At 34.7% G+C, this 16,398-nt stretch overlaps 2 protein-coding genes across 2 annotated transcripts in view; one reads left to right on the top strand and one right to left on the bottom strand.

Annotated features, from left to right (window-relative positions):
• The window catches only part of LOC135079223 (uncharacterized), a 369,397-nt gene that overhangs the window by 208,618 nt on the left and 144,381 nt on the right, over positions 1-16,398 (bottom strand). The gene's annotated exons all lie outside the window — the stretch shown is intronic.
• LOC135079220 (adipokinetic hormone/corazonin-related peptide receptor variant I-like) overlaps positions 1-16,398 on the top strand; it is a 196,105-nt gene that overhangs the window by 74,679 nt on the left and 105,028 nt on the right. The window contains exon 2 of the mRNA XM_063973808.1: positions 10,532-10,653. Coding sequence (XP_063829878.1) covers positions 10,532-10,653 — 122 coding nt within the window. The remainder of the gene's footprint in view (positions 1-10,531; positions 10,654-16,398) is intronic.

Genomic DNA, 16,398 nt, shown 5'->3' with positions numbered 1-16,398 from the left:
AAATTACTTTACACAAGACGAACCGCTCCGTTTCGGAAAATAAACAAAAATAACACAAAATATTACTTTTCACAGAATGCGACAATCCGGACCATTTCTTCAGAAAACAGAAAATACTTAACACCAAATTACTTTTTCAAAAAAACACCAAAACAAATTTGCAACGCTTGTGTGCCCTTCTGCGAAAAATGCTTAGCGATAATCGGGACTAATGAAATTAAAAAGATTAATTGAATCTTTGCCAAGAGGCCCCTAAGAAGGTCATAATGAATAGGATGACCCTTTGGCAGAAGCGTCTTAAAACTGATTTTCAGGATAAGTATAAGTAGATAAGTCCAATTTTCAGATTGAAATCGAAAGATTTCAGATTGAACTAGTCTGAAACCACAAATACTTATTAATAATAATAGAAATAAATTAAATTGAATATTGTGTCAAAATCAGCTGTACGTTTAAGTTTCACATTCTGTCAAAGTCCACTTTTGCATGCCGTGGCAGCCTGTAATTAAGATAGCACCTAGTCCTAAGACAAAATTATGTATGTAAACCCCTCTGCTTGAATGTGTGTCTGTCTTGTTGGTTGTCCTAATCTATATAAATAAAAATGAATTGTAGTTCGTTAGTCTTATTAAAACTCGAGAACGGCTGGGCCGATTGAGCTGATTTTGGGTTTAAAATGTTTGTCGTAGTCCAGGGTAGGTCTAAACGGTGAGCAAATAAGGAAAAATTGCGATGGCTTATTTATTGCCTTTAAGGCGAAACAGAGTTCGCGGGGTCAGCTAGTTAAATAAATAAATAAATAATCTTGTCCCATAAAAAAATCTACATTTATTTCATTCAAACTTCAATTTGTGTTGGAAATTGAAAAAGCTTTAAAATATTATGTATAAAATAAATCACTCTTCCAGGTGGTTATTGAACTCACTAATTTGCGCTTGGCGGGCGACGGAAAGGTAAATTAAAAATCTTTTTTACCAAGTCAAGATTCTTAGCAACATATTTTTCGAGATTTTTAATATTTAAGACAAAGTATTTTATACTAGCTTTCCGCCCGTGGCTTCGCCCACGTGGAATTTTGTCTGTCACAGAAAAACGTTATCGCGCGCGTCCCTGTTTCAAAAACCGGGACAAAACTATCATATGTCCTTTCCCGGGACTCAAACTATCTCTATGCCAAACTTAATCAAAAATCGCTTCAGAGGTTTAGGCGTGAAAGCAAGTCAGACAGACAGAGTTACTTTCGCATTTATAATACGAGTATTAGTATAGGAGTACTTATAGATTTTCATTTACTTTCGAATATCGTTTCTCCAACAAAAATTATCGCATCCCTAGAACGCATCTCTGCAATAGACGAGCTTCACGTATTCTAAGCGTATCTTGGGACATTCAGATGTCGATTCAACTAATAAACTCCAAGTCAATCCTACTTTAATCGGCTCGGCTTCGAGAACCTTCGCTCGTTTACTACGTAGATTTACTGCAGGATTGAAATTCCCTTTTAAAAACTTTCTTAAGGAATTTCAATCGTCGACATAAAATTTTCCTGCCGTTTCCCAACCCGTGTTATCAGGATGAGTTAAAAAGTATACCTACATGGTGAAATTCCCATATTTGGGGGATTGTCCTATGTATTAATTATACCCTGTATAAATATTTAATACTATAGCCGGCTATAAAAAATTTACTACTACTTCTGATTTATTTTTGTTTTTGACTTACACATTTAGCGTGTTTAGACTCTCTAAAATATCTAAGACAAAAATACATACCTATTATTTGGAATTTCGTAATATCACTCAACACGCTGAAACGAAACGTGTTGTGGTGACGTCACTCACAGCTAATTCCATACATCCCACGCTTGTATTTTGCTCATGTTTCCTTTATAAAGGCTTTAAAAATCTTGCGCTTCTTAATATAATAAAAAAATCTCTTAACACGACCATCAGACTACCCTAGTAAGAATTAATTATTAAAAACATTTAAACATCAGTCGAATACTGATGTTTTCCCTTTGGCCCATTCCGCAAAAACAACAGATTAAAGGAAAATTACATATTTCTTACAAAAAGTAACTACAAGGCATCTTTAACCTTTTGATATCGAGACTTTAGCTAGAATAATGTGAAAACTAACAACAATGTGCAATAACATAATTTATCTCGGATGTAGGTAATTCTTTTACGAAAATTCAAATTCTTTATTGCTCTAATGTTGGTTTGGTTAAAGTCGGCTGTAAATTAAGAATTACATCCGAGAATTTTTTGACATATTTTCTTTCAGTCTTCTTCCCATGATTTTCGGTGCCATACTTTATACATAACATAGGCCCGTATACCTAAGTTTGACCCCATCATTTTTTTCTGACAATCATGTTCATTATCAGGTTGACAGTGTATACTTAGTTATTCTATTTGTATGCCCCATCAGAGAATGGAACCTATGACCTAAATATCGAGGAGTCTAATATTTAAGACTAGACTAGACCACGGATGTTTCTGTGGCGGTTATCAATTAAGCCAATAATTTTGTAAAGGTTTATGTATCTTTGGACATTATATTGAGGTCATTCATCATTTAAAACCCTGTTACTACCTACCCATTGTTTCTCCATAACAATAATTCATACCAATCTCCTACTAGTAAAACAATGTTTTGTATAATCTTCCATACCGTATGGACCATACGCCTACATAATTGTATTATAACAAAACATTCCTATAGCAACAGGGAACTCGCTCCACATATTCCGAGGTGCCAAAAAGTAGATATTTTTTCCTCAAATATTTCAAATGGGTACGACATAATATCATAACATAATAATAACGACGGATCAAAACATGGAATATATTTTTGTAATATGTGCGCTATTTATGGAATATAACAACAATGCGTAATTTCCCTTGAGAAGTTGATGTGAGCTGGTGGCATAATTAAATTATTTCCTTTGGATTTTGTTTTTTTGGTTAAGTTTCTGGCAAAGTGACAAAATTTGACCAGTTTTGGAAAGAAAGAGGGAAAGCTAGTAAAAATCTATTCAATTACAAATCAAGGTAAGCACAAGTAAGCTTTTTGGATAATAAAGTCACAATGTAAGCTCCGAATTTAATAAAATTCATCTTGTAGAATTGATTTATTTCATTATCACAAGTAGCGAAATAGATGAAAGCAAAAAATAAAAAAGCTTGAAAGCAACAGGTTTTCAATGAAAAATTTTCTGAATTATGAATTAAATTATTTCCAAGTTATTTGATTAACTTCATTGACAAAATAATATTATTAATTAATTTAATTTAATATTGGCTTGCCCAAGTTTTGACATCTTGGTGACGAATCTATTTTTAATAGCATTTTAAAAACTTGAAAGAATCCTCATCTAGTTAACTGAAAAAATATATTTACCTACTGATTAAAAGTTTGGAATGTCTTCTAAAATGAAAAATTAAATTACCCATTACGCCTCCATAAAAATTCTTTAGATACATTATCCCGTTTCAAAATGTCCCGTACAAATAATCACACAAAAAATAGGACAGAAATCACCAAAGTTTCCACAGTTAAAATAAATACAGTATACGAAGTATGAATACTAGTCTTTAAAATAAAATAAAACTAATAGTTATACGTTAGGTAGGTACCTACATAAACCAATTTTATTGTGCTTAGTTTTGAAATTATAAACATTTGCGTGCGCAATTTAACTTCCTAGTTTTCAAGCAAATCTAAATTAGTTGTTGAAGTTGAAACATAGTTATATCAAAGCTAATATGAAATATTCGATTACGCAACCAACTCGCAGACTTCAGCATAAGCCCAGTTTAATGTAGGCTAACATTTCAGGTCGACTGAGGAAACATAACCCACTTTTCTGTAGTTGGGTAAGAAAGAACTAAGCACCACGTACTAATCAACAATAATATCAAAATGAATCGCAAAATGTGTTGGTAAGCGCATAACTCAACAAAGCCTGGACCAATTTTACCAATTCTTTTTTTTAATGTTCGTTGAAGTTCAAGAAAGGTTTTTACGACGAGGAAAATTCGAATAATTTCCGGGGAAACCTTAAAAATAGCCCTTTTCATTTTCCCATACGTTTTCTAACTAAAATGTAGAGTCAATCAAGTGCTAGGAGTCTCCAATTTTGCATGGGGGTGGGTTCTTTTTAAAACGTGAGTGCTCACAACGACGCGCAAAATTCAACCCCTAGGGTCTACGCGCACGAAGTCGCGGGCGGCCGCTAGTTTAATATAGACACGCACTAAAACAAAAACAAAACGAAAGGAATCCCACTTAAGAATTGATTCAAGTAGCTTACTAGCTAAAAACGAAAATGTGTATCTCTATAATTAATTACACATCCAATAACTCCTAATAAGAACACTTAATTGAATCTTAGATTAAGCTAGAGCGCGACAAAAAAGTAGGTACACTAAACTTTTGATTCGAGTTTCTTTTATTTATTTAGAACAACCAACCAGATAGACGCAAATAGGTACCATCAAAAGGGTTTCACAAACATTTGTTAAGAAAACAATATCATTATACGGGCCGGTATTTCAGCAGGACTGATTAATTCAATCAACCAAACAATAGAAAGCGCATAATTACGCCGAAATCACCAAGCGTACATTTCCCGAAACCCGCTGCACTCCACCAAGCTCCATATTAGCTCGCTCATTATTCCAGGAACGTTGCGAACGTTGCCGACGTTGCCGCGTTGTACGCAACAACGTTGCGCAATGGAATACAAGTTGCTTAAGTGGATTAACGGAATGGGCACGTGTTTTGTTTAGCGGGACGAGAATTGCAATCAATTTAATACTATTAATGTTGGAGGTTGGTTGGACGCTCGTGTTCAAGTATTGATCCAAAGATAACAACTTAAAAGTTCACAGATTTTTATTAATAAAGGCTGATTTTAAGTACACGTATTAAGTACCTAGTTAAGTAGGTAACTAAATTTCTACTTCATTTTAAGTGATTAAATTGCATGTTTAAGTGCAAATACAAGTTAGATGTTAACTTAATTAACTTAATAAACTTGCAACTTGCTTCTAAATTCTATGTTTACATGCAATTGATAATTTAAAATTAAGTTAAATTTTAGTTACCTACTTAACTACTTAATACGTGTAAATCAGCCTTCACAACAAACATAAAATTTAACATATTTAACTTACATAATACATTAAATAATCTTAATATAACGTAAACATCTTTTGTGTTGGCAAGCAAACATCAATCCAAAGCTTACTACTTAATCCAATACTTAGCTTCAACAAATTAAGTTTCTGAAGTCGCTGTTTATTCATACAATACGAAGCACTTGGTTACTCAGCTTATTGCAAAACTCGCGTTGCACTCCGCCGTAGAGAGCTTTCCGGGATGCCAGGAGTTGTGCAATGAAACAAGCTGCTGGTGATCCAATTACCTACAAACCGCTGAAAACCAGCGTCGGGCCACGCGTGCATGCACGGGTGCGTGGCTTGATTAATGCTGAGCGGGCGCCTTTTTGGCACAAAAATATGCGTGTATAGTTTTAAGTCCCTTTGTTCTGTTTTTTATTCTGTTTTTGTGTCAAATAATATAACTGGCTGGTGCTTTTATTTACTGTTGAGACGAGAAATCCCAATTTAAAAACTTCACACCCCGCGAACTTGGTACCGACCTTTCTGAAAATATAAAGTCTAAGTATCATCAGGGATAATGTAGGGACTCTAATGTTTTTTTTGTTCTATTCAATACAATGAAATCTTTCCTCTTAACAATATTAGTTTAGACTACCTTTCCCTACGACTTTGTACGCGTGAAATGGCAATGCCAGATTTTGTATGGAAGGTGGCGTCTTTTTTTTTTTCGCGCGGCCATCGACCAAACTTTGTTTTTTGATTACAAAGTAGTGTAATAAACCAAACTTACTATGACATGTATACCTCTAAACTCAGTCTGAACTGAGTTACGAGCGTTAGAAGTTTGATGATTTACATACTAGATTTGCTTTTTGCGCGCAAGTTTTGTAAGAAATTGCAACAAAATATTGCGCTATTTTTTTATTGCGCTGATTCTGCTCCACACTGATGTCTGGAGCCTTTAATGGATGGTATTGTTTGTTTACACATACAATCTCACTATTTTGTTGCAATTTCTTACAAAACTTTGCGCGAAAAAAGCAAATCTAGTATGAAAATCATCAAACTTCTAATGCTCGTAACTCAGTTCAGACTGAGTTTAGAGGTATACATGCCATAGTAAGTTTGGTTTATTACACTATTTTGTAATCAAAAAACAAAGTTTGGTCGATGGCCGCGCGAAAAAAAAAGACGCCAATTTCCGGCATTGTCTTTTGGCTTCAACTAAATATTCTCATTTAAGTCTGCAAAACTTACATTCATTACTTGCAAACTAAAACTGCCTACATTTCTATTTGTTGTAAAACTTTTATCACTAATGTAGGTATGTACGAGACGAACAAAATAATTATATTAAAGTTGAAGTTTAAACAAACTTTAAAGTTAAATGTTTTCCTAGTGAAGAAAATCCAAAAATAAAGAACAACGTAACGAACTAAGTAAACGTTTCGAAAGAAATGTGTAATTTTCTTTCATAATTTTAATAAGCTGTTCCAACTTAACACCAATTACCTACTTACTAAGTTTGTACAATCGCCCACGCGGCCACGTTTAAACTCTTATTATTGTTAGACATAACTTCCACATCCTCGAGGAAAATCCATGTTGTTATGATATAAACATTAACATGGATACATTTATCATATTATTATGTATATGACTACTTTAAGCGTCAATCAACGATAGGAATAATTAAGTAATAACTATTGGGATTCGATCCCCAGCTACATGGTATCAATTTAACCATAATAATTATGTTCGGTACGGCCTCCTTGGCCGCGCGACGCTGGCCACTAAGAAAAACTGCGTTCTTTTTTCATCGCCGAATATCGACACTCTTTTGTTTTTCTTCTCGCACGACCCTCAGTTTTTCACGTAAGTTTATGAATTTTCACGACTCGAATTTGTATATTTTGAATAATAATATAAGTTAATGTAAATAATGTAAGTAATACACATTGAAGTAATATTACTACGTATAGAACAGACATCGCGAACAAAATATGTACAGTGCGGGGTGCGGGGCGGGAATTTGACGGACAGCTGTCAGTCAAATCCATGACTATCAAGTTTCATAATTTATGGCGATAACATGGACCTATAAAAAAAGGCGGACGGAACTCGCGCTACAACAAAACTGTGACGCAAAATTTTGGCGTTTGTCTATTGTGTGAGTGAATTTAGGGATGCCATGTTAGCCAAAACATTTTACCCATTTATCTTAAGAAAAACATAGATGGGCAGATATGTTACTTGGAAATGTAAACGAAATTATATCGTGCCATTTGAAAAGGATGAAAGATGAATACGTTGAGTAAGACGCGAAATTTTCAAATTTTCTTACTTTGTTTGCAAGTCAGTGTCAGGTACGATTCACGCAGTTACAAATGATCAATCTTGTGTACCTACGTAATCATAATCTTATGTATCATCAATATTATTATCTCTGATAGATTTTAACATACAACCTGACACTGACTTGCAAAAATATAAGAAAATTTGAATTTCGCAGTTCCACCCCCTAGGGAAGGATCAAATCTGCCTACGAAAATATATCCCATTAAAACACAGTTATTATGATAAATTATTTTATTTCAATAGTATGCGTAATAAACACCTAAAAAGTCTTAAAATTATAGATTTCCCACTTTTCGGGTAATTTTCCCACGTAAATAACTGAGAACACTGGCCTTTGACGTATTATTTTGTCGGGTGATTGACGTTTGATTTTAATATTTTAATGTTTATAAAATCGGGGAAATAAGTGATTAGATTATTAGTTTACCTGTGAAATGTGATTCCTTGATTTTTGTTCGTTCGATCAGAACGGTTTTTACACAATTTCACCACGCAAGACATGTCGTATTTGTGTTTTTTTTTCGCCGCGTAAATGTGTCAACTGTGTGAAGTTTGCACTCGAAGTGGTGTATCAGGGTATGAATGTGTGCGTGCCGGCCTGTACGTACAGGCGAGCTGGTATATCCTAATGTCACAGTATTTTGTTGATGAGAATCCGTCCGACTTTTTTTATAGGTCCATGGGCGATAAAATCTGCACCAGAAAATGTCGAACTTCATTGATAGGATTGCACGAATAGTGACGTTCCTGCGGTCGCCTCATCATAGACATTGTGAATCGATTGTGAAAATAAAGAAATCGGCTAAATTGTGTTAAATTTTCATGGTGCTCAATAGCAAAAAGGTTCAGCTACTTACATTATTTTCTTTTATTATATTGTGCGTTTCCTGTAATGCAATCTAAGCTCCCCTCCCTTAGACTAAAATTAGCCCTCCTAGACAAGTGACAAAACGTAGCAGTTGAAACATTTGAAATCACTTCGCTCTGCCGTTTTTTGGTGTTAGTTACTTCACTCTGTGATGCGATTTAAAAATTACAACTTTCGATTCCGAATTCACAACTGAGGGGACTGAGGCTAATCGTGTTACTTGTGCTACAAGTGCGTATGGGCTTCATACTGATGCTTAAGCCATTAATTATTTTTCTTCCCGATTAAAATCTAATGTAATCGATAATCGCCTTGAGAATCGTTAACTGGTATTTTCTAATTCGATAAAAAAATTACCCATCTCTAGTTTAAAACTGTTATCCAACAGCGCACGAAATATTATGAGTTATAGATAATGCTACCATTACAGAGGCGACACTTCGTTTACGTTTAGTTTCTGCCTATTGAATTGGATACTGTAAGGAAACATCGTCATCATCATTTTAGCTACTGGACGTCCACTGCTGAACAAAGGCCTCCTCTAATGATTTCCACATCGCCCAGTTGATAGTGGCCTGCACCCAGCGTCTTCCTGCTATCTTCAGTCAGTCCATCTTGAGATTTTAGAAAAATTCCCACTCGTCACGGTAGGAACAAAGCTAGGGATGACCCACGCCTTCATTCCAGAACCAATAAAATAACTGAAAGTCAGAAACTTTCAGTTATTTTATTGTCTCTATTGTTAACTAACTCAGTGGTTGAGTACACGTATAATAGCTGTGAGGTAGAAGTTACGGGACTATTCCCACCTCTCCTTTTCACCGCTGCATCTCCTGTGTAGCTAGCACCTAGACTAGTTGATTTAAAGCCAAGGAATATCAGTTTTTAGGTAATGACTTAGTGCATCTAAAAATGTAAAACTTTCTAGTTTTTTGTAACATTGAAAAATCTAAAAAGAAGCATCATTTTTTTACGTTCAAGTGTTTCTAAGAAATTTAAATGGAAGCTTTTGATGACAACGTATTGCTTACTTTTTCAGCTGTCGAACGAATCACTTTTTAAATACTCATAGGTCCTGTACATCGGTAGATTTGGTAAATAAATGAATCCATCCGGACTCAGAAACTAAAAAAAATAAAATAGCTGTAATTTTTTAATTCTGGATTTGTCGATTAAATTGATCATATTATTGCGCCCTAACGGGTCGGACACTGGTGACCAGACACACTGTACAATTATTATAATTTTAGCCTATCTCGTGAGCTAGGTGTCAATAGTTAGGGTGATTTACTAACTAACCAGTCACATACGAACAACAGCAGTGAGATTCAAACAAGTTTGATCCATGATGCCGCACGACTATTGTGTGAGCCCACCCGTAACCCAAGCTTATTTAGCTTAAACACAAGGGGCTGGACGGGACTATTAGTAATTTGTGCAATACAAAGTGCTTATAATCTTTAAAAAATTCTTTTTATTGCTGTATTTAACCTTCCTTTCGTATACTAATTTATGCGTCAGTGTCAAGTCTGCGATTTTTATTCTTTGAAATTTTCGTAAAATGGCTGCCGCCGCGGTGACGCCTTGTAATTAACAAATTAAAATTAAATTAGTGTTTTAAAGTGCATAAATGTACAACTTAATGGTAAAAAGTCATTCCTTGATTTTTACTTAATATGTATCTGGAGTTATTTGAACAGTATTTTCGTCTATAGGATGGCATATTTCAAAAAACAAAACTGCACTCAAGCGTGTTGTCACAGCAACCGCTGAGCACATACTAATTGAATTTCGGTCCATGGACCTGTTTGCGTGCCAGAAACAGTCTAGTTGACATGTCTTCTCTAGTACGTAGTACATTATAACTCAATGGTAATACAACTTGTTTTTTACCCCGAATCTCGAGTATTAATTAGGTATATCTACGATTCCTCGAAGCCCACAATACACGCAAAATTGAGGTCCAGCGAGACACCACAGTATCTCTTTATTGATAAGATGTTTTTATAGTATGTCATTGCTTTATCGTAGATATCTACCAGGAATAGCAAAAGACCAATTGTAAAACAATGCAAAACTTGCTAGATAAGGTTTTGATAACAAACTCTTTGGCCTCATCACTTGAGCTGAATTATTTTCCAAACTGTTCCAAAATGTATTATTTTGTTCGCAGATTGGCTGGAAGTACACAAACGCGTGGCTGGTTGGGAACCTATTCTGCAAGCTACTGCTGGTGGTGCGAGCCTTCGGGCTCTATCTGTCTTCCAACATCCTCGTCTGCATCTCTATAGATAGGTAAGTCATCATCAACGGGACTTATCCCACCACACTAGTTAGTGGAACTAACTCCTGTATAACCAGGATGTCAGAGACCCCGCCAGTGAAGGTTGGGTTAATGCCGGGAGATAGCTACTGTCTTGGAACCCGCAACGAATTTAATTAGATTATAGGGGAAGTTCGAAATAATATCGACTTCTCCCCGTTGAAACTAGGGATGTTATGGATATGTAGTTTCGGTTATGGACACGGTTACGGATGTAGGATTAATATTATACCGGTTTCGGTTACGGTTACGGATATTTTTTTATTTCGGATATCCGAAAGTTTCGGTTACGGTTACGGATATCTGTGCTTTAGAATGCAATTTGCAATAGTCGTCAAACACGGTTCATTCATGACCTTACACTTTACATCGAATACAAAGTAATAAAAAATAAAAATTTATGCTAGATGGCATTATAAGGGTAAATAAGCCTGTTATGCCTTTACTTAAGATGCTATACAAAAACAATTTAAACTGCCTATATCCGAAACTTTTGAATCGATTACGGTTACGGTTTCGGATATTTTTTTATTTCGGATATCCGAAAGATTCGGTTACGATTACGGATATCCATTACATCTCTGGTTGAAACATTACTATGTGGTCTCATAGTGCGCGTGGACGCACAGGGTGACACACGAATCAATTACAGAGCTCTATTCAACGCTGTGCGTTTGATTTGCTGCTTAAACATCATTAATTTGTTTCAAGCAAGCATCGTTTGTGAATTTACACATAGCTGGGCACCGTTAATCAAATAGTTAACTTCGTTAATCGTTAAACCGTTACTAAAAAAATTAACTTCGTTAAACGTTAAAACGTTACATTTCGGAAGATTTAACGCAAGTTAACGTTAATCGTTAATCCGTTAACACGTAATAATAAAACGAAAAAATAAGAATAAGAATAAAATTTAATACTGTATAAAAACTTAGCTTAAACACGTACAAGTTTAGTTTCAATAAAATTAAGGTTAGTGTGCGAAAGTAATTAATGATACCTAAACTAAGCAAAATTCATTGCCTGTATATTTATTTTATTTTATTTATCTTTATTAAAGAAACATACAGCCTTATTTGACACATGCAGCTTAAAATTAAGTGTAAAATGCAGCTTAAAATTATATTAGGTATCTGTTTAAAAAGCATATTGTATGCAAGGTTCAAATAATTTCGAAAGCTTGTATCGCGCATGGAATTTATTCCTCTTTTATGTTTGCGCTACAAGCTTTCGAAATTATTTGAACCTTGCATAAGTAGTTAAGTCAATTTTTTTTTCGTTTTACTACAACTGCATTTCAGAATAAAAGCTTGTTTTAAAATAAGTTTTTTTTAATTATAATTTTATTATACACTTTTTAGTTGTAGGTATCTCAATCTCAGAACCTTGGTACAATTACAATACAATTCAGCACCAAAGTGCTCGAAAAGACAAATCCAACAAACCCAAACTCGATAAGTTTCCACCGTTTCGATTAGGAATTTCCTATGGCCACCTCTTGACTCCATCATCAGGACCCTGGACATCATCTAGTACTAAAGTGCTCAAAAAGACAAATCCAACGAACCCAAATTCGATGCGATTCCGCCGTTTCATTTAGGAGTTTCTATGGCCACCTCCTGACTCCATCATCAGACCAGCTCAATGGTACCATAACATTGCATTGTCATCGTACTTACATAAGTAAGTATACCAAATTTCAGCTCATTCGGTTGAGGAGAACTGGTCTTAAATTATGTTGTAAATAAATAAAAAAATTGAATTTTTTGTATCGTTGCGTTGGTGATGTGGTTACAAAAACTGTTGTTTTGGGTTCTGGAAGTTCTAGAAGCCCGAACGTACGTTTGTCAGAACGCGTTTTTTAGCGTGCCTGCTGTATCTTTTTGGTAAATAGTAGGTACTGGATTAACGATTAACGGACTTAGGATAATTTAACGGAAGTTAACGAGTCCGTTAAATTTTTTTTGAGTTAACTTAAAAGTTAATCCGTTAACACTAGAAGTGCCGAAGATTACGACCCCCCTAAAAGCGCCGCTGGGTCAATTTTGTCCCAGCATATATTTTGTAACATTTTTTAGTTTCAGGCATGAATATTATGGTTAAAACTATTTGTAGTATCCTTAAAAAAAAGGTTAGTAGGTAGTTATATCAATATGTACTTATTCCTTTAAAAATATAAATGTATTCAATTTTAATTTTCAATTATTAGAAGTCAGATATTTTTGGTTTCATTTAAAAATAGTCGCATATTACGTGGTGTTATACTGTATTAAAACAATGAAATTACTACTTTAACTAGTCATTATTATTTTAAAAGGAAAAATAAATATCTTACAAATAATAGTGCACATTTTGCACAAAGATTTTTTGTATGGTTTTTTGTCTATATGGTGTACTATGTGTTTAGGAATTTCTATAGGTATGGTTATTTTTCTGTTATCTGTACACAAACAGTGAAGTTTTTTACCAATTACAATGAAAAGTATGTACGTTTAATATTAAAAAAAATTTAAGTCACACATTTTAAAAATGTATCAAATCATACAATGTATGAACTGTCTTATGTCTAGAAGCCACCTTCCTACTAATATGATAAATGTAAAAGTTAATAAATATTGATGAATTGAAGGATGGATGGACTGATGAATGGATAGGAAGAATGAATGGGTGGATATATGCCTGGAACTTGAACTAAGTGAGTATGGATTCATGGTTAGATCGATGGATGTTTTTTCACTCTTTTACGCAAAAAATACTAAGCCGATCTTAATAAAACTTTGCATTTTTATTGTTAATACTTCAGAATAACATAATATAGGCTATAATTTACAATAATATTCAGTTATTTGGTCAAAAAGCAACGATAAGTGTCAAGAAATTAGGTCTTTCTATGATAAACTTAATTTCTCACGGGTGAAGTCACAGGCAAAAACTAGTACAATATATTTACATTTCTGCATTGTCACGAGTCACCTAAACTCTCCTCACCTCTCCGCTTTCGTATCTCCTAGAAACAAGGACTCTTCATCGAATTATTATGGCAAATGCTAGGGTGGGACAAAAATGACCCAGTGGCGCTTCTAGGTAAAACCGATTTTAAAAAAAAATATATTAATGTTATATTATCAAAAACATTAAAAAATGATAAAATTCAATAAATCAGTAAAAGTCAAAAACTTTCATGGACTTTCGTTGAAAAATAAAAAAGTTAGAGACGATCAAACTCACGAGTGGGACAAAAATGGGACGGCGGCCTTTCTAGTGTTAATAGAAATGTTAACTTCGTTAATTAACTATTAACGGATTAACGAATTAATGCCCAGCTATGAATTTACATTTACACGGGCGTTAGTCTTCACTGCAGAAGTAAGTAGGTACCACCTTCTCCAATTTACCAGAGGCCAACCAAAATTTAAGATTTGGCCTACTCCCCACGGGTTAGAAATATTGATAAGTACACAAAGATAAGTACACAGACATGCCTCTTCATGGGACATCACCTCGACCTAAACAAACACATCTACGTGCCGTTTGAAAAAATAGTCTGATGTGCTAGTGCTCTGTGCCTGACAGGCAGACTTGAAATACAAGTAATAGACTAGAATAAATCGACAAATAGGTACGCTGACAGATAAGTTCAAAGAAATTGATATCAATTGGGATATAGTTCCAAAATACTGAACTGTCCTATGCATGACATTGACAGTGGGGCGGGGGCGCCACCGTCAATACCGGATCGCTGGTTCCGATTTTTGCGATGTTGGAAACCATATAGTTGAACGATGGTAGCGCCCCCCTGTCACTGAGTTTGGTGGGACAGTTCAGCGTGGGTCATCTATAGTATAGATACCGACGATTTTTACAAAAAAAACTGTCAAATCCACATAAGGTTTGCACATTGGAATTTTTTTTCCGAAATTCAATTATCGCATTTTTACTGTCTCTAGATACTTTTGAATGTCACCTTTGATATTTTAACGTCTCCGAAATTAAGTAGACGGTATCCACATTTTAGATTATAAAAAAACATTAGGTAGGTAATACCTTTTAAATGAAATTCTTAAAATCCATTTACAGCTCAACTTCGATAAACAACCTTCAAAAAACGGTCAAGTACGAGAAGAAGTCTCCCCCTTCTACAAATATCGTTTCTCAATTCTCTATCAAAATCTATTAGACATTTGTGACGGCAAATTGTATTGTACCTTGATTGATGATGATTTTAAACTATCGCATTCCATTACATCCTAATATCAAATATGTCGCGTTGAGTCCCATGTTTCTTTACTTTAAGGCCGGGTAGCAGAGAAAATGGCGAAAATAAGGTTTTCATTTTTCATTTTTGAGGCACTAAACAGTAAAATTAAAGGCTAAGATTTTTTTTGGGCATAGTTGAGGATATTTTCTAGGGCTATTAACGGATGGAAACACGATTTGATGAAGTTGACTCGATAGAATAAATTCCCAAAGTTACCTCTATTCGTTTTCTATTTATGGTTTTATTTTTAAAATAAGCGATTTGAGATTCTAAATCTTTTACTAAATTAAAGTTCAGAAATAACTTGAGGGCTTTTAACGGATGAAATTTTTATTTTGCGTCTTATTTAGTTACTATGTTAAAAAATGTGGAAAAAATCGTCCATGACGGCTTGGACAATCTCAATCAGTCGCGCGGTGGCGCTTACGGAGGACGGACGCGTGTCAGTTTTTTGGCCGTGACAGTTCGCGATTTGTCAATATTTTTGACAATGATGACTTTGATGAGTCACAGTATAATAATATCAGTGTTACTGGAGAAAGCTTAAATTTTTGATTATTAAAAATTATCAATTTTGTCTACCTATTGAAATTTAAATCGTTCGCATCCTTTTAAACGAAGACTCTACTCATGATACATAGTACATTCCTCAAATATGAGACAAAACCAATGAGTTAAAATTACATTTTAATAGTACCTACCTACATACAATCGTCTTACCAGGCCTGTTCATCTCCGCGAGTTTGCATCGAAAACAAAACACGTACGATGGCCCACCTACAAGATACTATTCGACAAGGCCTCACATACGAGCGAACATTGACTCACGCACGCGTATTCTTGTGTATGATGGAAGAAAATAAAGAAAATGGTGTACTAAATACTGTGCAGTATTTAACTGCCTAAATAATAATAAAAACACAAAATGTACTTTTTTAAGTTGCCTCAAGACACTGAGAGGTAAATAAGTAGTTAATAGTATTCATAATAATTCATGCTAAATCATGTATTTCCTCCGCCATTTTCCACAGTTTGGCACCTCACGTCACATCATTTTACCGAAGTCAGCCCTATAGATTCGGCGCAGTGCCGATCACTGACGTTTGTCAACAAAATGGTGCTTGACTCTTGAGACAGGCTAAATTACACCATATTGTTAATGATGTTGAGCATACATTTTTTTAATACCTTCGCGAAGTAAAACTTCTGTGCGTAGTACTTATTAATATTCTGTGGTCTTACACTCTTTAGAAGAGCACACTGATACAAATAAATAATAAAAAATACTGTCTAAGGTCTGTAGCTAAAGGTCTAAGCTGTAAGATAGAAGAATCGTCTAGCCAAAAAGATGGCAGATGCAGCAGATGTCAACGGATTTAAAACTGGAGTTCATATGACTCCTTGTAGACTTGAGTCTCTAGAGCGTCCCTTCCTCCACCATGCGTAAGAATTTTCACAA

The sequence above is a fragment of the Ostrinia nubilalis genome, chromosome 16 (genome assembly GCF_963855985.1).
Source record: "Ostrinia nubilalis chromosome 16, ilOstNubi1.1, whole genome shotgun sequence".
Lineage (NCBI taxonomy): Eukaryota > Metazoa > Arthropoda > Insecta > Lepidoptera > Crambidae > Ostrinia > Ostrinia nubilalis.
Note: the sequence above shows the minus strand (reverse complement) of the source record. Positions and strands in the feature narration are given on the sequence as shown.